The following is a 26,307-nucleotide window of genomic DNA, read 5'->3' on the forward strand; positions in this document are numbered from 1 at the left end:
ATGTGCATATGATTCCCTATATTTATATAGAGATATAGATATATACATATTATATCAGTCATATCTATTTTGGTTTTTTTGTTTTTGAGACAGAGTGTCTGTCACCCAGGCTGGAGTGCAGTGATGTGATCTCAGCTCCCTGCAACCTCCACCTCCCAGGTTCAAAATTCTCGTGCCTCAGCCTCCTGAGTAGCTGGGATTACAGGCATGTGCCAACACACCCAGCTAATTTTTGTATTTTTAGTAGAGAGAGGGTTTCACCATGTTGCCCAGGCTGATCTCAAACTCCTGACCTCAGGTGATCCAGCTGCTTCAGCCTTCCAAAGTACTGGGATTATAGGTGTGAGCCACTGCACCCGGCCAGTCATCCCAATATTGTACATATACATGCACCAAAATGTTAATGTTGATTATTTCCAGCAGGTTGGATGATAAACAGTTTTTTGTTTTCTTTAGACTTTTCTATGTCTTCCAGTATTTAGGAATTACTACCAGAATCACATCACATCAGGAAACACACAACGTCAGTTTGTTTTCAATTGTTAGGGATGCTAAGTTTGGTCATCTTGCTAAAAGGTGTCCACCATTATAAATAACATTGCAATTAATATCCTTGTATATAAATCTCACTGTACTTAATTCCTTTGGATAAATTTGTGGAAGCAAGATTTCTGAATGAAAGACATTTTAAGGTTCTCCATTATAAAGGTACCCTTTCTCCTTTGTAATTGCTAAGTAATCCGCAGGGTGATACTTTGAAAGCAAATGAGCATTTGGTTTCCCAATAACATTTTACTCTTTGGAAATAGTATTTATTAATGATCTGGGACAGAATCAGTTACTTCACTGAGAGTTACTAAAGGTAAAAAGAAGAGTTTCCTCATCCACATTTTTAGTTTTACTATGTTATCTTAGACTATCTGTGCTGCTATAACAGAATGCCACAGACTAGATAATTTATAAAGAACAGAAATTTATTTCTCACAGTTCTGGAAGCTGGAAGTCCAAGACCAAGAACCAGCATTTGGTATCTGGTGAGGGCAGCATTTTTCTTAAGGGAGGAAGGCTGTTCCTCATCATGACAGAACAGCAAGAGGGCCAAATCCTGTGTGAAGCCTCTTTTATTTTTTGAGACAGGATCTTGCTCTGTCACCCAGACTGGAGTGCAGTGGTGTGATCACAGTTCACTGCAACTTCAACTTTCCAGGCTCCACCGATTTCAGTAGCTGGGACTACGGGTGCATGCCACCACACCCAGCTAATTTTTCAAAAAATTTAGCTCAAACTCCTGCACTCAAGTGATTCTTGAGCCTTGGCCTCCCAAAGTGTTGGGATTACAGCTGTAAGCCACCACACCTGGCCAGGCCTCTTTTAATTCCATTCATGAGGGAGGGACCCTCATGGCCTAATTGCCTCTTAAAGATCCCACCTCTTAATACTATCACATTTGGCATTAAGTTTCAACACTTGAATTTTGTATGGGACATATTTCAGCCATAGCATCTTACCGTGCCCCCACAAAATTTATGTCCTTCTCACATATATTCATTCCATCTCAGTAGCCTCAAAAGTCAGTCATTCCAGCAGCAACTCGAAAGTCTAAAGTCCAGAGTCTCTTCTAGAATCTTCTAAATTAGATATGGATGAGACCCAAAGGTGTGCTTCATCCTGAGGCCAATTTCCCTCCAGCTGTGAGCCTGTAGACTCAAACAAGGTACATGCTTCCAAAGTACAATGGTGGGACAGGTACAAGACGAATATTTATCTTCCAAAAGGGAGAAATATGAAAATAAAAATAAAAAGGACTACCAGGTCCTCGGTAAATCTAAAATCCAACAGGGCACACAACATTCGATCTTGAAAATCATCTTTGATTCCAAGTCCTGCCTTACCAGACACACTGGGGCAGGAGTTGGGCCCCCAAGGCCTTGGACAGCCCCAACCCCATGGTTTTGCCAGACAGCCACGCTTCAGCTCTCACACACTGAGGTTGCATTCCTGCGGCTTTCCCAGGCTGGTGCTGCATGCTGGTGGCTCTATTGCTCCGGGGTTGCAGAGACAGCCCTATCCCCACAATGCCACTAAGCATTGCCCCAGTGGAAACTGCAGTGGCTCCACCCCTGCGCAACTCTCTGCCTGGGCCTCAAGGCTGTCTGCAACATCCTTTGAAATCTGGGTGGAGGTAGCGCCGCAGCCACAGCTCACACACACACCTGCAGAGTTAGCACCACATGGACGCTGCCAAGGCTTACGCTTGTGCCCTCTGGAGCAGTGGCCCAAGTTGCACCTGGGTCTGCCTGAGCCACAGCTGGGGTGGCTGAGAAGCAATGTGCCAGAATACAGTGGGCAGAGACAAGGGGCAGTGAGCCCTCAAGTCCCATAGACACTCTGCACCCCTCCTTAGAAACTTCTGCCCCTAAGGCCTTGGCACTCTGGGTCTGTGATGGATGTGGCAACCTCAAAGATCTGAAATGCCTTTGGGGGTCATTCTCCCATTGTCTTAGTGAATAGCACCTGGCTTCCTTCTAGCCATACTAATCTCCTTATCAAATGGTCACTTGGCCACACCGCTGGTTTTTTCTCCTAAACATAATTTTTTATTCTTTACATGGCCAGACTGAGAATTTTCCAAATATGTACGTTCTGCTTCCCTTTTCATTATAAATTCTATCTTTGAATTGTTTCGCTCTTCTTACATTTTACTATAAGCAGTTAAGAGAAGCCATGAAGCACCCTGAATGCTTTGCTGCTTAGAGATTTCTTCTGCCATATATCCTAGTTCATTGCTCTCAAGTCCTGCCTTCCACGAAGTCCTCGGACATAGGCATAATTTAGCCAAGTTCTTTGTCACCGTAGTAAGAATGGCCTTTCCCCCATTTCCAATATCTTGTTCCTCATTTCTGTCTCACGCCTTATCAGAAGGGTCTTCACTGTCACTATCCCGTAAGTTACTTCTAAAAGGAAGGAGGCTTTCCCTACGGCTCTTCTCTTCTTAGCCCTCACCTGAATCGCCTTTAATGCTCTGTTCATGGCAATGAGACTTTTTCCAGCACTTTTGATTTTGATTTTTTTTTTTTTTTGAGATGGAGTCTTGCTCTGCTGCCCAGGCTGGAGTGCAGTGGTGCAATCTTGGCTCACTGCAACCTATGCCTCCCGGGTTCAAGCAACTCTCTGCCTCAGCCTCCCGAGTAGCTGGGATTACAGATGCCCGCCACCACGCCAGGCTAATTTTTGTATTTTTAGTAGAGACGGGGTTTCACCATCTTGGCCAGGCTGGTCTTGAACTCCTGACCCTGTGATCCACCTGCCTCGGCCTCCCAAAGTGCTGGGATTACAGGCGTGAGCCACCACCCCCAGCCTTCCAGCACTCATTTCAAAACCATTCCAGCCTCTACCCTTTACCAAGCTCCAGAGCTGCTTCCACATTTTTAGTTATTTGTTATAGCAACACCCCACTTCTGTGGTATCAATTTCTGTTGTAGTCCGTCTGTGCTGCTATAACAGAATACCACAGGCGGGTAATTTATAAAGAACAGAAATGTATTTCTCACAGCTCTGGAGGCTGGAAGTCCAAGATCAAAGAACGAGCATTCAGTGTCTGGTGAGGTCTGTATCCTTCAGAGGGGAGAAATATTATGTCTTCACAGAGAAGAAGGCAGAAGGGCAAGAGACCCTAGCAGCTGTGGGAAGCCTTTTTTATAAAGGTCTTAATCCCAGTCATAGCCTAACCGTTGCGTAAAAGCCCCCCCTCTTAATACTATCACATTCACCATTAAGTATGGAGTGGACACATTCAAACCATAGCTTATGAACTCACAGATTTTTTTTTTTTAATTTAATGTGTTACAATCCATTGCTGTTTTTCTTAACGCTCAAATTGCCCAAATGCAGCCAATGGATTTCCTTTTAAGCCAGTTCCTGTGTCTCCATCATTCTTTGAGCACTTCCTTGCTTTCTGTAGCAACACTTGCAGCCTCGGACCTGGAATCCACCATTTATTTAAGAAGCCCTCATTCCTTTTTGTGGGTAGTGGTATGCAGAAACCAAGATCTGAGTGCTAAGTGTGTTCATAGTTACTGTGGTGTCATAAGTTCTAGGCCCTTTCAGAAAACAGAGCCAGAAAATTAGAAAATATTGAGAGAGAGAGAGAGTGTATGTGTGTGCGTATGTGTGTGTGATGAGTGCATATTGGTACCTCCAATTAAAATACAACATCACATAGTTCTGTCTTTTCCCCTACTCTATATTTGTATCTCTGATCTCCCACAGTGAAAATACTGGTTCTCCACATCAGTATAATTATTTATTCTATCCTGTAATACACCCCAAATAGTTTCAGATTATGACAGGAGTTCTAGTATTCAATTGTTGTTATTCATACTATTTCAGTTAGTTTTCTATGCCCTTCATGATGATAATCTGTCAGCCATTCCTTTCCTTAAGTAATTATTGAATTCAGGATAGCAAATGCCTTCCATCTTTGGTCCATAATTCAGATGTCATACAGCCTTGCCCTTAAGAGATCTAGATCTAATTCCCTGGCCTACAGAGAAAGCCAAAGATTTCTCCCTTTTGCTTCTGCAAGCTCCCAGTGGTTTCCTTCATTGAAAATAATTCTGCACACACTGCACCCTGGCAAGGAGACTCACAGCCCTTCAAGATTCCCCCAAATAGCCAAGGACTGTGGCTCATCCCTGTTAATCCCAGCACTCTGGGAGGCCAAGGCGGGTGAATCACTTGAGGTCAGGAGTTCAAGACCAGCCTGGCCAAAGGCAAAACCCCGTCTCTACAAAAATACAGAAATTATCCAAGCGTGGTGGCATGCACTTGTAGTCCCAGCTACTCAGGAGGCTGAAGCATGAGAAGTGCTTGAGCCCAGGAGGCAGAGGCTGCAGTGAGCCAAGATGCCATTGCACTCCAGCCTGGGCAACAGAGTGAGACTCTGCCTCAAAAAAAAAAAAAAAAAAAAAATCCCCCAAATAATCCCTTGCAGAGATTTCACAAACCAGGCATATTTTGCTGACAGCTTCCCAGGAATTATGGTAGAAGGAGTAACAGTGCAGATTCACAGTTCTCACAAACACAGTCAGCATCACTCATCTCAAAAGAGCCCCCAGCCACACCTCACTGCGGCATCTCTTTATTGGTCTTTCAGCTCATCCCAGTATTATGGTCTCCTTCCCACTGTTTTTTTCCTCCTCTTCCTTCCCTCTCCTTTCTCCATTTAGGATCAAAATGCACCATTCTTCTCCTCTGTGAAGCAGAGCAACCTCCTCCCCTGAAGGTTTGTTAGGCATTCTTAGAGCAAAGACAGCCTTCTTCCTAAGAAAAATTACAGTGAATAAAATTTCCTCTGCCTTATTACACATACAAGGGTTGGGATCTTTTTAGAGCATGGTCAGTTATAAACTACAAAGAAGTACCTGCAAAATTCCCTCAAGAGGAGTTTCTCCATTGGTTCAGCTAACGTCCCTCAGAACCAGGTCACCAGATGGCTCAAGCTACCTAGGATCTTTCTACTTCTGGACCCTCCAGCTTCCAGAGCCACCTCCTCAAGTCCTCATGACCTCTACTGCTCTCCCATCATCACAGACAAATGGGCTCATCCAAATTTCCTCCAGCTAAGCAGCAACCACCCCACATTCCCTCCCAGGGCACCAGCCAAGGGCCCTGGGAGGAAAACTGTATTTATAAGCCATGGTCTGTGGACTGACTCCAGCATTGAGGGGGAACCTGGCCCTCCCAGTGCCCCACAACTCATGGGAGGGACTCAGAGGCCTCTAATTTCCCATTGCATTGATGGAGATGACCTCGCTAAACAACCTGCCTAGGCTAGAGCCAATGAGGGGTGTGGCCACTATCTTGCTAGCCTAGAGGTCCCATTCAGGGCCCTTCCAGACTTTTTAAGGCTAGAAGATCTTCTGTTGGCAGAAGCTTTTAAAAAGGCCAGTACATAGCCTGGAAACAATCCCTAACGGGGATACAGTGCGGAGGAGAGGTGCAGATCTTTCTAAAAAGTCTATCTGAATCTCTGATGAGGTAAAGGAACATTGAAATTTGAAAAATATTCTAAAATTGGAGTTGCCTTCATTATTTTCTAGTCAGTAAATATTTAAGTTGCTTTGACATTTAATAGTTTTTTTTCAGGTACGAAATTTTAAAAATTTACTCAGAGGAAAAACGGGTCAAAAATGATTTAGTGATGTAAAAGAATGTTGGGGTCTTTCAAAATGCAAGAGTTGAAGAATAAAATTGCAGTACAAGGAGAAGAGTAGTGAAATGAAATGGTCTGAGAATGGGAGGAGGAGGGACTGGGAAAAGGGACGGGGGGCCCTCCTGGCACAGGTAGCATGCCATCCTGTAGCTGCTCATCCATCACCAAAACCCCTGCCTCTTCATGGTAACCTGGGAAGCAATGAAATACTTCCCTGCTTCCCCCGTCTCCCTCTACCATGTCTCAATGTGCCTTGAAGTCTACCATTAGCATGTCTATCCTTTACATCTCGGCTGACTCCTCCACCAAATACATGGCATTTCTGTTCAGATTTTAGGACTGCAAATGTGTCTTGTTTTGCACAGTTCTAGAACTTTCTAGAATCATACATTAGGTGGGCTAGATAAGTAGTTTCTCTAGTTTTGTGCTCTTCCAACTTTTTATGTAATTGCACTGATTATTCCTTGATCACTTCTTAGGAGAATCCAGACAGAGCCCAGGTCAGCTAATAAAATACCTATGCCCTTTGTCCTTCTGAGATGCAGTAGGAAACCACCTGTCAGGGTAATTCCCACATTTCATATTACTGGGCTGCTCCCCTGGACATGAGGGGCGATGGTTCTAGGCCCTGGTGCCCAGCAAGCCTTGTGCTCCTTCTATCATGTCTTTTCTCTCCCAGAGCTGGTCAACTCCAGGGCTTAAAGTAAGCCAATGTCAGCACAGAGAAGATGTGCAGTGAAGTGCTGCCCACATGAGGGCCAGGGCCAATGCTCAGGCCTTCTGCCATGTAATCTTGGGCAAGTTCCCTAAACTCAAGTTATTTGAACAGGAATGCAAATGGGGTGAGTATAAGGGTCTGGAGACAAGTGTACCCGGGTTCATACCCTGGCTCCATCACTTGCCAGCACCATTTGCATGAGGCTTAACTTCCAGTCTGTCTTTTTCTTCATCTGTAAACTGGAACTTATAATAGCATCCACATCTTAGGGCTGCTTTGAGTTAATCTGATAAGTTAATGCATGTAAAATGCTTACAAATTGCCTTGTTCATAGTACTTAATAAATATTTGACATTTTAGGCCAGGCATGGTGACTCACACCTATAATCCCAGCAATTTAGTAGGCTGATGGGGTGGATTTCTTGAGGCCAGGAGTTTGAGACCAGCCTGGCCAACATGGCAAAACCCAGTTGCTACTAAAATACAAAAATTAGCCGCATATGGTGGTGCATGCCTGTAATCCCAGCTACTCGGGAGGCTGAGTCACGAGAATCACTTGAACCAGGGAGGTGGAGGTTGCAGTGAGCTGAGAACATGCCACTGCACTCCAGCCTGGGCGACAGAGCAAGACCCTGTCTCAAACAAAACAAAACAAAACAAAATTTGACATTTTATATGTACATGTATTCCTACATACATTTGTAAATATATACAAAACGTCTGTCAAATTAGCCCAGTGTAGTGGTGGGTGCCTGTAATCCCAGCTACTTGGGAGGCTGAGGCAGGAGAATCGCTTGAGCCCGGGAGGTGGAGGTTGCAGTGAGCTGAGATCGTGCCGCACTCCAGCCTGGGGGACAAGAGTGAGACTCTGTCTCAAAAAAAAAAAAAAATCTCTCAAGTCCAGGCGCCGTGACTCACACCTGTAATCCCAGCACTTTGGGAGGCCAAGGTGGGTGGATCACCTGAGGTTGAGAGTTCGAGACCAGCCTGACCAACATGGAGAAACCCCATCTCTACTAAAAATACAAAATTAGCTGGGCATGGTGGCACACGCCTGTAATCCCAGCTACAGGGGAGGCTGGGGCAGGAGAATCGCTTGAACCTGGGAGGCAGAGGTTGCAGTGAGCCAAGATCGCACCATTGCACTCCAACCTGGGCAACAAGAGCAAAACTCGTCTCAAAAAAAAAGTCTGTCAAGACATACTTCTTAGAATGGCTGAAATAAAAAAAGATTTTTAAATTTGACAATAGCAAGTGTTGGTGAGGTAGTGGAGCAACTGGAACTCTCATACATTTGCTGATGGAGATATAAATTGTACAACCCTTTGAACAACAGTTTGGCAGTTTCTGATAAAGTAAACATACATTTACCACACTTACCACAGGATCCAGCATTCCCATTCTTATTCCTTCAAGAGAAATGAAAGCATACATCCACACAAAGAATGTTCATATAGTTTTATTCATAATAGCCAAAAAACTGGAAAGAATCAAGGTATTTATCAACAAGTGAATGGATAAATTCTGGAACATCCTTTCAATGGGACACTACTCAGCAGTCAGAAGGGATTAACTACTAATACATGCAATGACACAAATAAATCCCAAAAGCATTTTTTTTTTTTTTAAAAGATAGGGTCTCACTTTGTTACTCAGGCTGGAGTGCAGTGGTATAATCACGGTTCACTGCAGCCTCAACCTCTCAGGCTCAAGTGATCCTCCCACCTGAGCCTCTTGAGTAGCTGGGACTACAAGCACACACCATCACACTCGGCTAATTTTTTTAAATTTTGTAGAGACAGGTCTCACTATGTTGCCCAGGCTGGTCTTGAACTCCTGGGCTCCAGCAATCCTCCTGCCTCAGCCTCTCAAAGTGATGAGATTACAGGTGTGAGCCATTGCACCCAGCCTCAAAAACATTGTGTTAAGGGAAAGAAGCCAGATACAAAAGGCTGCATACTGTAGGATTCCATTTATATGACATTCTGGAAACAGAAAAACAATAGAAACAGAAAGCAAATGATTGGTTGACAGGGGGTGGAGACAGGGAGGAACTGATTATAAAGAGGTATGAGGGAACATGTCAGGGTGATGAAAATGCTTCACATCTTGATTGTCCATAAGGTTTGCTTCTGTGTCCCCACCCAAACCTCATCTCAAATTGTAAACCCTATAATCCCCACATGTTGAGAGAGGGACATGGTGGGAAGTGATTGTATCACGGGGATGGTTTCCCTCATGGTGTTCTCATGATAGTGAGTTTGCATAAGATCTGATGGTTTTATAAGTGCTCAGAAGCTCCTCCTCCATTCCTCTCTCTCCTGCCACCTTGTGAAGAAGGTGCCTGCTTCCCCTTCCACCATGATCATTTCCTGAGGCCTCCCCAGCCATAAGGAACTGTGAGACAATTAAACCACTTTCTTTTATTAATTACCCAGTCTCAGGAATTTCTTTATAGCAGTGTGAGACCGGACTAATACAATTGTGATGGTGGATACATGACTGAATATGACGGTCAAAACTCAAAGAACTGCACACCTTTAAAGGTAAATTATACCTTATTAACCTGATGTTAAAAGCCATTAACAGCTGTTACCTATGAGAGGAGGGAACTAAGTAGGGAGGATGATTAAAGGATACTTTTTTTTCTACTTAAACATACTTGTACTGTTTGAACTTTTCTAATGAGCAAATAATATATGTACTTGATAATTTCATTAAAGTTTTAAAGAATAACAATAATATCTATCTTGGAGGGGTGTTGTGAGATCCAAACGACATAATGTAAAAAGCATACAGCACAATGTATGAACTCAGGGACAGACACATAGATACATAAATAGACAGCTACAGGCAGAGAGAATTTGTTACCTTCCTCTCTCACCTCCCACCTCCCCTATTCTCTTCACTTTCCCATCCTCACCCTCCCTTAATGACCCACATATTCTGAAATGACAAGGTACAAAGGCCAAAAGGCCACTGAGGGTGACAGCCATGACTTACCTCAGTGACAAAGAGTGTGCGAGGGTCGATGATATCCAAAAAGTGCCTGAAGCGGCCATAGAAGGATGTCTGAAGAAGGGGATGAGAGAGAAGAGTGAATGGATCAGCCGCTGTGCACCCTTCTCCAGACACTGGGGAGCCCCACCCTTTATGATTGGGGTCCCCCGGTCCCCAGGACTCCCCATGTGGGTGATAAATGCCAATGAGGCCTCAGAAATCTAAGGACAGCTTTCCTGAGGCTGAGAGTTTTCCAAAGTCAACTCAGAGAGACTACTGAGATACTCAAGGATGGGCCCATCTGCTCTTCCCGGTGCCTCCCATTTCCCCCCCTCTCTCCCAATGCCCTGAGATCTATTCTGAGCCTATTAAAAGCTCCCAAGCATCCCTGGACATGTAGGCTGAAGGTGAGGCCTGGCCCCAGCCCTCTCCCAGCCTCCCTGTCTTGCTCAGGACCTGAAGTGACAGAGCGTCCTGCCTGCCCCTCACAGGGGTCCCTCCCCAAGGTCCAGCTCTGCCTCCAGGGGGAGGTTCCCAAGTGCAGCTCAAACCTGAAAGCACCAAGCTCACAATCCTCAGGCCCTCCTTCATCCACAGCTCTGTAGCTGCTGAGGTGCAGGACAAGAGGCAGCTCCCCCAACCTTGCCCCAGAGCAGGGGCTGTGGAGAAGGAGGGCTTTGTGCTAAGCGCCACAGGCATTAGAGCACAATGAAAGGAAACCAAGCAACCCGGCTGCTGGGCCTTCTGCCCTGGGGACTAAGCCAGCTGGGCAAAGCCAAGCTCAAGGGGAAGACAGAGGGTGCCAAGGTTGGGGATGAAGGGGAAGCTGCAATCGCTGGGGGTTCATGCCTCACTACACTCTGGGCTCTGCCCCAAATTCCTCCCTGGAGCCCCACAACTCTCCACCATCCTTTGCACAGTGGAGGAAACAGAAGCCTCCACATTCCCTCCCCTTATTTATTTTATTTATTTATTTATTTATTTATTTATTTATTTATTTGAGATGGAGATTCTCGCTCTGTTGCCCAGGCTGGAGTGTAGTGGTGCAATCTCGGCTCACTGCAAGCTCCGCCTCCCAGGTTCATGCCATTCTCCTGCCTCAGCCTCCTGAGTAGCTGGGACTATAGGTACCCACCACCACACCTGGATAATTTTTGTATTTTTGGTAGAGACAGGGTTTCATCTTGTTAGCCAGAATAGTCTGGATCTCCTGACCTTGTGATCCACCCGCCTCAGCCTCCCAAAGTGCTGGGATTACAGGCGTGAGCCACCACGCCCGGACTCCCTCCCCTTATTTAGTAGGACACCAGACCCTGCAGTCAATTCCTGTCCCTTTCCCTTCCCAATAAAGACCCTACAATAGGCTCCAGGTCACCTCAAAGTGTCCCCACACACCAGTTCTCATCCCACCTCCAATTCTCTCCCACCATGGCACCCTACATGAAGCAACCTCTAACCCCTAATGCCGCCCCTACCCAGGTGCTGTCTCTCACAAACCAGATCAACCTTCAGTCCATTCCTAATAGGAACAGCTGCCTAACCTCTTATAATCCACACAGCCTGGACCATTTCCCCATTAAAGACATACATAAGGGAGGCTCACAATGCTGTCCTGGCAAAATTTCACCTCTGAGAATGTAGTCTAAGGAAACAATCCAAGATGTTCAAAGATCTGGTCAGGTGTACATACCAAGGATATTCACTGCTGCATTATTTACAAAGGTGGATGGTTAAATAAATGCTGGTCCATTCATATGACTGAATACTATGCAGCCTTTAAAACTATGTTTTCAAACATTCATGACATGGAATAATGCTTAAAATTTTATGAAATGCATATAAGCAGTGTGATTCCAACTCAATAAACAAGGGGCTAAACAGAGCTAGACAGATACTAAGTGAAAAGCAAAAAGACCAAATGACATCCAGATCCTGGTCCACTAACAGGGACCAGGGTTCCTTAGGAAAGGAGCAGATTCAAAGGCTGGGGTAGGGAGGGTACAAGATGAAACTGGTACATTTTGTTGCACCAGAAAGTAATGAAGTCTTATCCCTAAAAAATGACGGGGACATGTTAAAAGGATCAACGAAGGGCAGGTGGTACATTGTGTTCTTCCATATGTGATACCGGGGAAGTCCACAGCATCACTCACATAATATTCCACAGGGACTAAATAACCCTAATCACGAGAAAACAAAACAAACCCACACTGACGGACATTCCATAAATTAATCGGTTTTTTTCATCAAATATGTCAATGTCATAAAGACAAAGAAAGAGTGGGAATGAGACTGTTCCACATTAAAGAAGCTAAAGAAACAACTAGATGCACTGTGTAACTCGGGATTGGATCCTGGCGTAGGGGGGGAATGCTCTAGAGCATTATTGAGACAAGTGACAAAAGTGGAATATGGACCATAGGTTAATAAAAGTGTTGTATCCATGTTAAATCTCCTGACTATAATTACCACACTGTGGTTACATAAGAGAATGTCCTTGGTTTTTTTTTTTGGTTTTTTTTTTTTTTCGAGACAGAGTCTTGCTCTGTCTCCCAGGCTGGAGTGCAGTGGTGCAGTCTCAGCTCACTGCAACCTCTGCCTCCTGAGTTAGCAATTCTCCTGCCTCAGCCTCCCGAGTAGCTGTGACTACAGGCCCGTGACACTATGCCTGGCTAATTTTTTTTGTATTTTTAGTAGAGATGCGGTTTCACCGTGTTGGCCAGGATGGTCTCCATCTCCTGACCTCATGATCTGCCCACCTCGGCCTCCCAAAGTGCTGAGATTACAGGCGTGAGCCTCCACGCCCAGCCGAGAATGTCCTTGTTCTTAAAAGACATACGCTGGGCCGGGCGCAGTGGCTCACCCTGTAATCCCAGCACTTTGGGAGACCAAGGCAGGCGGATCACCTGAGGTCAGGGGCTCAAGACCAGCCTGGCCAATGTGGTGAAACCCCGCCTCTACTAAAAATATAAAAATTAGCTGGGTGTGGTAGTGCAATCCCAGCTACTTGGGAGGCTGAGGCAGGAGTATTGCTTGAACTCGGGAGGTGGAGGTTGCAGTGAGCCAAGATTGCACCACTGCACTCCAGCCTGGGTTACAGAGCAAGACCCTGTCTCAAAAAAAAAAAAAGACATATACTCTGATGTATTAGGAGATGAATGAATACAATCTATTCGTAAATAGTTGAAGAAAAATAATGTGTAAAAATACAGGGCAGCCATAAAATCTGGAAATGTAGGTACTATAATTGAATGTAGATTGAAGATGTCCTGATGATATCATGTATATCTGCTATCTTTCCAGACTTTATGATTACTTGTAGACAAAGAGAATAAAGGAAATGTGATGTTAAAAATTGGTAGATCTACGCAAATAGGGAAGTTTTCCTTATTCTTCTTGCAACCTTTCTGTAAGACTAAAAGTGTTTCAAAATAAAAAGGTAAAAATTATATTTTCAAAAAAGCTAGATGAAAATACACTAAAATGCTAATAGAGATTGCCTCTGGGTAATAGGCTTATGTATGATTTATATTTCCAGATCTTTAAATTGCTTTTGAAATAAAAAAAATCAGTATTATGCATAATATGCAGAAATGATATTACATTTAAAAATACATATTTAGAGTAAAATGCAAGCCAGTCACAGTGGCTTGCTCCTATAATCCCACCTACTTGTGAGGTTGAAGTGATAGGATCACTTGAGCCCCGGAGTTTAAGATCAGTCTGGGCAACACAGTGAAACCCCACCTCTAAAAAAAATTTTAAAAATTAGCCAGGCATGGTGGTATCCACCTGTAGTCCCAGCTACTTAGGAGACTGAGGTAGGAGGACCACCTCAGACCAGGAGTTTGATGTTGCAGTGAGCTGTGATCATGCCACTGCACTCCAGGCTGGGGGACAGAGCAAGAGCCTGTCTCCACAAATAAAGTAAAATATGAACTGATATTTTAAGTATTATATTTGATTATGAGCTCCTGAAGGACATGGGCTATTGAATGTTCCTTCCTTATCCTCCCTGGTTCGAAGTCTCCTTACATCTCTGGAAGGAAGGGTCTCCTGCCACAGGAATCCTTGAGTGGGCTGATGAGTGGCCAATAGCCTCAAGGCTTCTGGGTGGGGTAGAGCTGGGCTGGGCTTTGAAGGGAGGGCAAGATTAGGAAAGGATAACAGTATGGCAGCTAGTGGTTCAAAGGAGGGAAGAGGATGAGCGGGGACAGAGGAGAGAACCTGGAAGTAGAATGGCCTGAGTGAAGCAACTTCTTGAAGATAGTCCAGCAGAAACTTCAGCCTCTGATTTGTCCTGTGGATCTTGCACTGTCTTCATCCTGTCCCAGTCCTGCCAGCCTTCTTGTGTCACTTTCCACCACAGCTACTGGGGGAGACTCCCAGATAACACATTTGCTACACAGACACCTACAAACGCCTAATGAGCTAGGCTCAGGGTGAGAGGTGACAATGTGCTAGCAGCCCTCACTCTCAGCACCTCCTCAGCCTCCGCACCCACTCTGGCAGCACTTGAGGAGTCCTTCAATGCGCCACTGCGTGGGAGCCCCTCTCTGGGCTGGCTGAGGCCGGAGCCGCCTCCCTCTGCTTGCTGGGAGGTGTGGAGGGAGAGGCAAGGGCGGGAACCGGGACTGTGCTCGCGGGCCAGCGTGAGTTCCAGCAGGCGCGGGCGCAGTGGGCCACGCACACGGAGCGGCCAGCCCGCAGCACCGGCCCAGGGCAGTGAGGGGCTTAGCACCTGGGCCAGCAGCTGCAGAGGTTGTGCCAGGTCCCCCAGCAGTGCTGGCCCACCAGCGCCGCACTCAAATTCTCGCCTGGCCTTAGCTGCCTCCTCGCCATGCAGGGCTCGGGACCTGCAGCCCGCCATGTCTGAGCTCCTCCCCCTGCAGTTGGCTCCCAGGTGGCTGGAGCCTCCCTGACGTGGGCTGCCCCCTGCTCCCTGGCGCCTGGTCCCCTGGACAGCCCAAGGGCTGAGGAGTGCAGGTGCCGCTCAGGACTGGTGGGCAGCTCCACCTGCAGCTCTAGTGCAAGATCCACTGGGTGAAGCCAGCTGGGCTCCTAAACTGGATGGGGACTTGGAGAACTTTTATATCTAGCCAGAGGATCATATGTGTACCAATCAGCACTCTGTATCTAGCTGACCTAGTGGGGACTTGGAGAACTTTTCCCTCTAGCACTCTATGTCTAGCTCAAGGATTGTAAACGCACCAATCAGCACTCTGTGTCTAGCTCAGGGTTTGTAAATACACCAATCAGTACTCTGTGTGTAGCTCAAGGTTTGTAAATACACCAATTCCTACTCTGTATCTAGCTAACTCTGTATCTAGCTAACCAGCACTCTGTGACTGTAACTCAAGGATTGTAAATGCACCAATCAGCACTCTGTCAAAACGGACCAATCAGCTCTCTGTAAAATGGACCAATCGGCAGGATGTGGGTGGGGCCAGATAAGCAAATAAAAGCAGGCTGCCCCAGCCAGCAGTGGCAACCCACTCAGGGTCCCCTTCAACACTGTGGAAGCTTTGTTTTTCACCCTTTGCAGTAAATCTTGCTGCTGCTCACTTTGGGTCTGCTCTGCCTTTATGAGCTGTATCACTCACCACGAAGGTCTGCAGCTTCACTCCTGACAGGGAGACCACCCAGCAGAAGGAAGAAGCTCCAGACACATCTGAAAGTCTGAAGGAACAAACTCCGGACACACCATCTTTAAGAACTGTAACACTCACCGCGAGAGTCTGCAGCTTCATTCTTGAAGTCAGTGAGACCAAGAACCCACCAATTCCGGACACAAAGGGACACCAAATGAACAAGCCCTCAAAGAGCTCAGAGTCCATCAAGCTAGACTAATAACTATAAACAAATAACTACAAAACACCGATCAGAGTTTAAATGAAGCATCGCAAAGTACACTGGGGACACAGAGTTCTTCCTATGTCTTCCTAGTGTAAGTCAAGAAGGTGTCCCAGAGGAGCTGGGACCAGGGGGTGGATAAGTTTACCTAGCAGAGGAGGGTATATGCAAGAAGATGAAAGCATGAAACTTAGGATCAGAAGCTGCACCGGACTCCTGTGGTCTCTTCATTCATTCACCATTCAACCCACCACCAAGGATCTACTGTGTGCCCAGCACTGTGCTAGGTCCTGGAAGTAGCAAGGCTGACCAACTGTGGGGAAATAAGGAAGAGCAGCCACAGATGATGCCTCGCTTTCTAGTGAGACATGAATGTTAACCAGAATGGGGACAGCAAGAAGCATACTGATTAAATGGGAAGAAGATAAAAACTCTGTATTGGTCATATCACTCTGCGATATTTAAAGGGCTTTCCAGATGTAATTTTTCAGCAAACATTTGGACTGAGATTCAAGAAAGAGATTCTGAGTTGGAAATGTCAGGTACAGATTGGCCTAAGACCCCCACCCCACCCACTATAGAGACAAACCTATAGTCTAAGTCAGATTTACTGACTTACTCAACAAAGAGGGGCACAAAGCAGAGAATTATGGGGTGCCTTGCCAAACAAAGAAAAATATTTAGTATATAATTTAAGGAAGATAGAGTAAAATTTAAATGAAGCAGTGCTTCAATATGCTCCACGCAAAGCAAGACCATATGGAAAGGAGTCAACGTAAGTCTGGACCAACCACTCAGGGTCTTGTTTCCTTAAAAACTATAAAGGTAAGATTAATGAGAAATGTTGTGACCAGAAACCCCTTATTTGCAGCTATGGGTTCATTCTCTGAGGCAAAGTGACTTAGACCTGCCTATCAAGAGGTAGATGGTTCATTCCTAATGATATGATTTAAATAGCAAAGTTCTTGGCAGTCTAGGACCTTATAGAGTGAGACATGAGTATGAAAGTGGTGGTTACTAGAAGAAAGTTGTTCGATACTTTGTAGCTCCTGTGGGTCCTTGTGAGAAACATTGTTTCTTTGCAGCTGGATCTGTGTCTGTTCCTTCCTGCCTGATGAATGAATGGCAAGGAAGGTTTTTACTTTCACAATCTCAGTTCCTTTTTATTTTCTCAATAGTATAAAATGTATAGCTTCCCTCCCAAATTCGGCTCCCATCTTTTACCCCCTCCCTCCCAAATTCAGCTCCCATCTTTACCCAATCACACAATCCATGGATGTTTTTCCTCCCCTTTTTCTTCACCGGAAGAATGAGTCAGTCAAGTGATTCCTTCTCTTTCCCTTCACAAGAAAGGTGAGTCAGCTAATTCTCAGCAGGAGCCCCAGGCCTGCAGCAGCTGCTGCCTTCCCACTTCCACCAGCCAGCTCTCTCCCATCTGCAGGCCCCCCAGTGAGAGCAGGCCTTGGGAGCAGCAGCTGAGGGCAAAGATCCCTGAAGAAGCTAACAACGCCCCCCAAATACACACACCAGACCTCCAAATTACTGCTCTTCGGGATTAGGAATAATATACTCACTGAATCTACAGCCCAAAGCAGAAAGGCTGGGCCAGCCCAGTAGTCCTGAATCAGCTGCACCCTGAACCACCTGGGTACTTAAAAAACCAGGCCATATACCCAGGGATTCTGATTCTATTGCTCTGGGGGTGGCCTCCAGCTATCAGTGTCTATTTTAAAACCTGCCCAGTGTGACTCTTGGAAATGATGACCCCTCTCCACTGCACAAACCAGCCCAGGAGCAGCATTAGAAAAAAACTCACTGTGTCGCCTATAGGAAGTAAATGATTAAAATACATAACCACCTGCAAGGTACTGTGATTTTAGAACTTTATTTCAAGCAAACTATGAGACATTTCCCCTCGCCTCCCAACTCTCAGCCCACACAAACTTCCCAACCTTGAAGTGAAGAAAGCATTTTTCTGCCCAGCAAGCTCTCCATACCCCAGAGGGAGCCCTGTGCAGCCAGCCTGCTCTGCCCTACTAGGCCTTTGTCCCCAGCACACTCATACCTCCAGTCATCTCAACAGATAAGTGAGACTTCCAAAAGAGCAAGGAATTTTTGTTTTATTTTTGAGACAGTGTCTCACTTTGTCACCCAGGCTGGAGTGCAGCGGCACGATCACAGCTCACTACAACCCCCACTTCCTGGACTCAGGTGATCCTCCCACCTCACCCTCTGGAGTAGCTGGGACTACAGGCATGTGTCACCACACCTGGCCAATTTTTATATTTTTTGTAGAGACAGAGTTTCGCCATGTTGCCTGGGTGGGTCTCAAACTTCTGGGATCAAGCGATCTGTCCACCTCAGCCTCTCAAAGTGCTGGAATTACAAGCATGAGCCACCACACCTCACCAGAAGTTGTTAAAAAAAACTTCTTTCCTTCTTTTTTGAGACAGGGTCTCACTTTGTTGTCCAGCTGGAGTGCAATTGTGTGATCATAGCTCACTGCAGCCTCGGACTTCTGGGCTCATGGGATCCTACTGTCCCGGCCTTTCAAGTATCTGGGACTACAGGTCCATACCACCATGCCCAGCTAGTTTTTCAATTTTCTGTAGACATGGGGTCTCACTATGTTGTCCAGGCTGGTCTCAAGCTCCTGGCCTCAAGCAATCCTCCTGCCATGACCTCTTGAAGTGGTGGAATTACAGGCATGAGCCACTGTACCTGGACAACAATTTTTTTTTTTTTTTTGAGACAGCTTCGTTCTTGTTGCCCAGGTTGGAGTGCAATGGCGCAATCTCGGCTCACTGCAACCTCTGCCTCCCAGGTTCAAGCGATTCTCCTGCTTCAGCCTCCTGAGTAGCTAGGATTACAGGCGCCTGCCACCGCGCCCAGCTAATTTTTTGTATTTTTAGTAGAGACCGGGTTTCACCATGTTGGCCAGGCTGGTCTCGAACTCCTGGCATCAAGTGATTTGCCCGCCTTAGCCTCCCAAAGTGCTGGGATTACAAGCATGAGCCATCGTGCCTGGCCCTGGACAACAATTTATTTACAGATGGACTGAAACACAAATGGGAGAAAGTATGTGCGTTTGTTTCCTGTCCTGGGGCCCCAACATGGCAAACATGGTATGTGAGCCAGAAGGGAAAACAGTGAGTTCAGGAAAGGAAATGAGCAGAAAAGGAACAGGAAAGGAAGCAAAGCAGGTCTCAAAGGTTCCCTGGGTGCTGCGCTGTCATCTCCTCCCTTTTATTAGGCAGTTGGGGTAGTGATTAAATGCAGACTTTAAGTTTACAGGAGAAACAGGCGACAAAGGAACATGCTAACCACTACCACAGGAGAAACAGGCGACAAAGGAACATGCTAACCACTACCAGAGAGATGCCATCAGCTACACTGAGAAGGAGGGGAATTCTACAGGGACGAACAACTGTTTCTTCAACAAAGAGGAAGGGAAAAGAGGAAGAGAGAACTAACAGATTAAAAGATACAAAAGAGGCCAGGTACAGTAGCTCACGCCTGCAACCCCAGCACTTTGGGAAGCCGAGGCAGGTGGATCACCTGAAGTCAGAAGTTTGAGACCAGCCTGGCCAACATGGCAAAATCCCATCTCTACTAAAAATACACAAATTAGACAGGCGTGGTGGCGTGTGCCCGTAATCCCAGGTACTTAGGAGGCTGAGGTAGGAGGATCACTTGAACCCGGGAGGCAGAGGTTGCAGTGAGCTGACATCATGCCACTGCACTCCATCCTGGGTGACAGAGAGAGATTCTGTCTCCAAAATAAATAAATAAAAGATACAAAAGAGATACCCAAAGGTAATAATATATGGAACTTACGGGATCCTGATTCAAACAAACCAACTACAAATAAATTATGTCATGATCAGGGAAATATAAATAGTGACTGGTTACTTGATGATATTAAGAATTAATGGACCAGACATGGTGGCTCATGCCTGTAAATCCCAGCACTTTGGGAGGGTGAAGCAGAAGAATCGTTAGAGGCCAGGAGTTTGATACCAGCCTGGCAAAACAGCAAGACACCTGTCTCTACAAAAAAAAAAAGAAAGAAAAAATATATATATACACACATATACATACACACACACACACACATATATATATGTGGCCATGCATGGTGGCACACCCCTGTAGTTCCAGCTACTCTGGAGGTTGAGGCCTGAGGATTGCTTGAGCCCAGGATCTCAAGGCTGCATTGAGCCATTAATTACTGTTCCACTGTACTCCAGTGTGGGTGATAGACAGAAACCCTGTCTCTAAAAAAAAGAAAAAAGAAATAATGATTTTAGGTGTGTTAAGGGCATGGTTATGTTAAACAAATAAAAAAAACCATTAATATCATGTGATAAAGAGAGCACTTCACCTCTGTGATATTCTTACCTCCAAACCCGTAACTCCGGTCTACCCAAAAGAAAGACATTAGGTAAACCCAAGTTGACGGACACTCTATAAAATATCTTCCAAAATTGTCAAGGTCATCAAAAACAAGCAAAGTCTGAGAAACTGTCCCAGGTACTATGACTGCCACAGACCAGAGGAGGCTAAAGAGACATAATGACTAAAGGTAACATGTTCCTGGATGGGATCCTGGGACAGAAAGGAGACATTAGTGTAAAAAAATAGTAAAGTTAAGTCTGGAGTGTAGTTAATGATAACGTACCAATGTTAGTTTCTTAGTTTTGAAAAATATAAAGTGGCAATGCAAGACGATAATAGAGGACAATGGGTGAGGGCTAGGCAGGAATTGTCTTTTGACTTCTCTAAGTGTGAAATTATTCCAAAACAAAGAAGTTTATTTGAAAAAAACCTAACCAAAGAGTCCTTATTTTTTAGAGACACCTACTAGTAGGTTCAATGAAATGATGGGATATTTGGGCTTTGCTTCAGAATAATTCATTGGTTGGGTTGTGGGGATGGGTGAATAGATGAAACAAGGCTGGCTTTAAGTGGGCAACTGTTGAAGCTGGATGATGGGTGCATAGGGGTTCACCGACAACTGTCTCCAGATTAGTATGTTTGTAAACTTCCATAATAAAGTTGACAACAAACAAATAAACAAACATGAACTCTGGAGCCAGACTTTCTGGGAAGCTACTTAATCTGTTTGTGTGCTGCAGTTTTCTTACCCATAAATTGGAGATCATTGCACCTGCCTCACAGTGTTGTTGTGAAAATTCAGTAAGTCAATACACAAAAAGGCTGGAATGATGCCTGGCTATTGTCACCATCTTACAGAGAGAAAGATGGTCACAGACCACCAACACCCATCACCCTTTCTTCACACTCTGACCCTCCACAGCCTCCACCCTCTTTCTCCCCCTGTTCTCTTGCACAGGGAGACCCCTGAGGGAATAAAGAGGAGTTCTAGAGTGACTCCAAGGAATAAGGAAAGACCTTGTTGGGGAATAAGAGTCATGTCCCTGGCATGGGTGCTGGGAATGAATCCTGGATTATCAACTACTTTGAAGCAGGCTTCTGTCAGGCCAGCACAAGGTACTATAAGCATATATTACACAATTATTACATGCCAGAGCAGGACACAGAGATGTGGGCTGGGCCCTAAAGGAGCTCATCAACCCAGTATATACATGGCCAATCTTTGTGTCTTTAGACTCACCTCCTTAAAGACACCCCAACTCTGGAATATCTCAGCACTGATTAATCTTACACTGTCAAACATGCCCCCACTTGGTTGCAATTTTATAAGATCCCTAAGGGACAATTTGGAGAAAAGTTGGTCCACCTTTCCAATCACAACCTTACAAGTCAATTTAATTCAAGTCCACAAAGCCCTACTGAATTGTCTCCAGGATATTCATGTATACAACAAACCTTCATTAAGTACCTCTTAACTACCAGGCACTGTGATGAGCCTTGGAGAGTCAACAGGGAGGTGAAGGCAGGCACAGCCTCCACTTCCACAAAGTCCATAGTTGAAAGGGAAACACAGATGGCAAAGAAATACTCATCACAAATCAATGTATACACTGAGATAGGTGTTTGCAGTAAGGAAACAGTCAAAAATTCAACCTGGGAGTGGCAGGAGGCTTCTCCAAGAAAGTGATGCTTCATGGATACACCAGGGATGAGGAAGAGTGGGAACAAGAGTTGCGGGCAGAGGAAGAGGTGATGTTCCAAGCAGATGGCCCAGTGGTGGGAGGGAACATGGTGGGTTCAGAGGCTGAAAAGCAGCCAGTGTGATGTGAAGGAGGGTGCGAGGTGTGGGTGGTTGGGTGGTGGGATTCAAGGAAGAAGTAGTCAGTGGGGTGGGCCATGTATACTTTGGGGGCCCCTTCAGAAGTTAGGTCTTTATCTCAGAAGCAGGGGAAGCCATTGGAGGGTATTTAAATGTGCAAGGGTGTGGGGAGTCCCTTGATCAGATCTGTATCGTGGGGACTCTGCCTTGCAGAAGGAGGAAGGACTGGAAGAGGGACAGAGTGGAAGCAGGGAGACATGTTGTGACGCTACTGCAGTGACCCAGGAAGTAGACGATGGGGGCTTGGTTTAGGATTCTGGCAGTAGAGATGGGTGGACTTGAGAGCTGTGTAAGAGGTAAGATCACTGGGCCTCTGGTTGCACTTAAAGGGTGAGGGAGAAGAAGGAAAGAACAGGCAGCTCCCAGGCTTCTGGCTGCACTGATTGGGTGACAAGTTGGGCTGCTTGCAGAGCCAGGGAGCCATGCGGCAGGAGCAGGTGTGGACTAGAGAGAAGATCCTTAACATGGATGAATCAGATGCAACATGCTTTATGCAGGTCACTATGCTGGGGAGGGGAGCTTCAAAAGTGGATACAACAAACACTAAATTTTACTGCCTGCAGGAGCAGTGCCAGGAAGAAGTACCATAATGGCTGCAGAAATAGGGTAGCCTCAAATGTTTATCTATTGCTCTAGAGCAGTGCTCACAGTAAAGGGCTCAGTCATATAAGCTACTAAGACATATTTGATAAACGTCCGTTGGGTAACTGAATGTCCCAAGTGCCACATACAGATAACAGACACCAAGGAAAAAAAAACCACACAAATCTTTTACTCGGCACATTACTATATGCCTAACTTGTCTCTATCAGGGCAAGACAGAGACAGAGAAGGCCAAGTTCAGCCCCTTCTCGCAAAAGGCCTGCAGGGGATTTGAGGAAACCAAGTCATCACACAGCAAACATTTAGAAGACCACAGGGCACTGTATGGAGAGCTATGAGGATTCGACTCAGGTGGCCAAAGAGGTGTGCGGGAGGGAGTCTGCAAAGGATCAAGTGTTTGCCTGAGAGGCAGGCCCGACTGAGCCTGTAAGGATGAGCAGAATGGGGGTGGGAGCGGTGATAGGCAATGTAATAAGGTCACTCAAGTCCAAGCAGGGACACCCCGACAATCTCACCCTAGATGGCCTCCTACACTGGAAGGAAGATGTCAGTCTCACCTCGGATACCTACATGCTGAGATGGCCTACTTTTAAAAGGAATTAAAGTCCTGTTAAGAAACACTGGGGACATTTTTTTCAGACGGCTCAGGAGCCAAGTTCCCTAATTATCAGCAAAGCTCGGGGTCCCCCTTTGCTGAAACCAATCCCCCTTCCACCACCACAACAAAAAAAATTAAAAAAAAAAAAAAAAAAAGCCACCGCACCGACCTTTGTACAATTTCCTTTCTTCCTGCAAAGTTCTTTTCTGGCCGCCTCGGCTGCCGCCCACCCCCGGCAAGCCCCGGTTCACTTCAGCGGTCTCTCTGCCCGTTTCCCAATAAATTCCGTCTCCTCGGTGCAGGAGGCACGGGAGCCCGAGGGTCTGCGGCGCGGGAGCGGCCCCTCCCCGGCTCCGGTCTCCGGGCCCAGCCAGGCGCCCGGGCTCCGCGTTGCACCCCCGCCTCCGCAGTCCAGGGCCGAGTCGGCGACGCCCCAGCGGGGGTCCCGGAGGGAAAGGACCCCTGTCGCCGTGCCCCGAAGAGCCCGAGCGGGTGTGCCCAGAGCCAGTGCCCGGCGACGCAGGGGCCCAGGCGCGGGAGACCCTCCGCAGAGGAAGCAGCGAGGGAGAGGCTGGGGGGGTTCCCGGGCGACAGCCCCTCGGAGGGACGACGGCCCCAGGGGATGACACAGCGTTTCCCTCACACGCCCTGGCTACATCCCCGCAGGGCATCGGCCGGCTTGCTGCGCCAGAGAATCCTCAACCCAAGAAGGGGAGCAGGGACAGGGGACGCCAGACCGCCGCTCGCCTCGGCACTCGCCCCCCCAACCTGCCGCGCGCGCCGGGCCCGGCTTGGGGGCCAGGGCTGGGGAGTGACCGCTGGGCGCGACGCTGCCCGGCGGTTCCGCCAGCAGCTCGAAAGGAACGTCAGTCCCCACCAGGGGAAAAAGTTAGAAGGCATCCCGGCCACGCCAACTTCCCATCCAGGGCCGGACTAGAACTTTGCGCCCGGGGCGGGCGGCTGGACAACCCGGCGCGACCCTGAGCAGCCGCTCGAAGCCGGGCGCTAGGGACCTTGACCGCAGCCAGCGGTGGCCAATCACAGGGCGCCGCGGGCGGGAAAGGCTAGAGGACGCGGACAGCCGGGGAGTGACGGCGCCAAGGACCAATGGGAAGCCACGGTGAGAGTCCGTGCCCGCCCCGCTGACCAATGGGAAAAGGGTGGCTGTGGCCGAAGTCCCCCCTGGGCTAGCTGCAGGCTCCGCTGGCTGCCGGTGGGAGACCCTCGGGCGGAAGGGGACTTTGGAGGGGAGTTTGCTGGTCGTCTCTCTGCCACCCGCCGGCCCGCAGACCACAGCCCGGTCCTCACCTGCTGGAAGCGGGGTTTGCCCAGTTGGAAAGGAGGTGCATCGCTCGAGGCGTTAGCGGCACTAGCCGCCGCCGCCGATGCTGTAGTCGCTGTATCCGCCATGGCCACTGACGCCCGCAATCTCCGGCCCTTTTAAAATGTCCCTCCTCGGCCCCCGCCACAGCTGCCTCTCCCGATTGGCCCTAAGCAACCGCAGCGAGCGGGAGGCGCAAGGGGTTGTGGGGAGTGTAGTTTTTCGCGTCCCGACGCTTGCAACCCTAGACTGCAGAGAGTTGCGGCCGTCCGGGGAGGTCTAGGTGCCCGCTGTCCGCGTTGCAAGGCGCAAGGTCGGCAGCCCAGGAAGGGTGTTCCTGTACGACGACCACGGGCCACCCCTCGCTGCTTACTTGCCCCCAGAAGTTAGAGTGGCTGCCGTGGGCGTCGCTCCTGGGGCCAGGCAGCCCAGAAGGGTCCCATTCAAGTGGGCCCGACTTGGGACCAGATGGGCAAAGACTCCAGGCGGAGTAGGGTTAACCTCGGAAGGCTTTCTGCAAGGAGTTGCACTGCGGAACCTTCTCGTCGTTTCCTCCGTCGCCACCCTGCCCACTCGTCCTGTGCTCTCCCGCTGTCCTGACACTCAGTTCCTGGAGCATGCTGGGGCCTGCCCACCCCGCGACCCCTGAACATTCTGTACCGAGAAGACTAAATCTTCGCCTGATGCTGGCTCTCTTTCTGGCTTTAGCCTAAACATTGCATTTCCCAGTCCATCACTCTGCTTCCACAAAATCCCATGGAGGCTCCGTGGCACCCAGCACTTCTCTTTTGCACTCACAATTACTTACTGTTCTGGATAGTCTTTCTTACTGTAAGGTTCACAGGGCAGGGGCTATGACTTTTTGATTCACTTCAGTTTTCTGAGCCAGACGTAAGAGGGCTCACAGTAGAGCCTCAAGTAAGTGTTGGCTGTGAGTTCATCAGTGGGGGATTAAGAGCCCTGACAGCTTTCACCTTGTCTGGCCAACCAAGGAAGATCCCTCCTGGGCCTAATTCCCGGGCAGGAGAAGAACCTGGGACTAGGGCGGGTGGGGAGGGCGTTAGGTAAGGGGGAGTATTACAGATTGTGGAGTAAGCACAGCATGGATAATGAACACACACAGTTGTAGAATGGATTAGCTGGAGATTCCCAGCTGAATTACCTGGTCAGTGAGCCAGACTTGGGGAGTGGAGAAGCTGCCTCTTTTGCCCAAGATGACAGTAGAAATATTTGGTCTTCTAGGGAACCCCACTTGGGGTCTCATTAGTCTCATGGTGGACTGCAGGGTTGGCTCATGTCTGCCAGTGTTTCTGGACACTACACGGGCTGTGGCAGTCAAAGTTTTTCATCCCCTAGTAGTTGAACCACAAGAAATACTTTTCATAAAGCTGGAGGGAGATTTTAGCTAGCCATGAAGAACAATTTGTATCTTGGATTTGTATCTTATCTTCCCCTGCTAGACCATGCAATTTGAGAATAGGAATCTATTTCTTACCCTCTGTATTACCAATAAATGGGCCCATCTTAGGTGCACAATAAATGTGGGTATCCTGGGAGTCAGAAAATACTAAGTTCAGGCTACTGGGCAACACTGTGTTACTGCCCTGATGTCAGGGCAGGGACAGGGCCATCCAAGAATCCCATCACCCTGATTTAAGGTGCCTTCTCCCACAGCAGCCTCCTGTACCTGTTCATTCCAAAACAGGAACACAACAGAGCCACC

General features: G+C 47.4%; 1 protein-coding gene across 9 annotated transcripts in view; it reads right to left on the reverse strand.

Moving 5' to 3' along the window:
• Positions 1 to 24,716, reverse strand: part of LOC105465258 (sideroflexin 5) — a 130,872-nt gene extending 106,156 nt beyond the window's left edge. For 6 of the 9 annotated variants that reach the window (XR_011611900.1, XM_024787817.2, XM_071076909.1 and 3 more), the window contains exons 1-2: positions 24,572 to 24,715; positions 9,936 to 10,004 (exon numbers count right to left, since the gene is read on the reverse strand). Coding sequence is in view for 6 of the 9 variants with exons in the window: in XM_024787817.2 (XP_024643585.1) it covers positions 9,936 to 10,004; positions 24,572 to 24,673 (171 nt within the window). In the remaining 3 variants the exon portion in view is untranslated. Of the gene's footprint in view, positions 1 to 9,935; positions 10,005 to 23,432; positions 24,297 to 24,571 lie in introns of those variants that run through there. The other 3 variants (XM_024787819.2, XM_011713587.3, XM_011713586.3) reach the window with 3 other exon arrangements.
• Between the last annotated feature and the right edge of the window lie 1,591 nt (positions 24,717 to 26,307).

This window comes from Macaca nemestrina, chromosome 13, assembly GCF_043159975.1.
Source record: "Macaca nemestrina isolate mMacNem1 chromosome 13, mMacNem.hap1, whole genome shotgun sequence".
NCBI classification, from domain to species: Eukaryota; Metazoa; Chordata; class Mammalia; order Primates; family Cercopithecidae; genus Macaca; species Macaca nemestrina.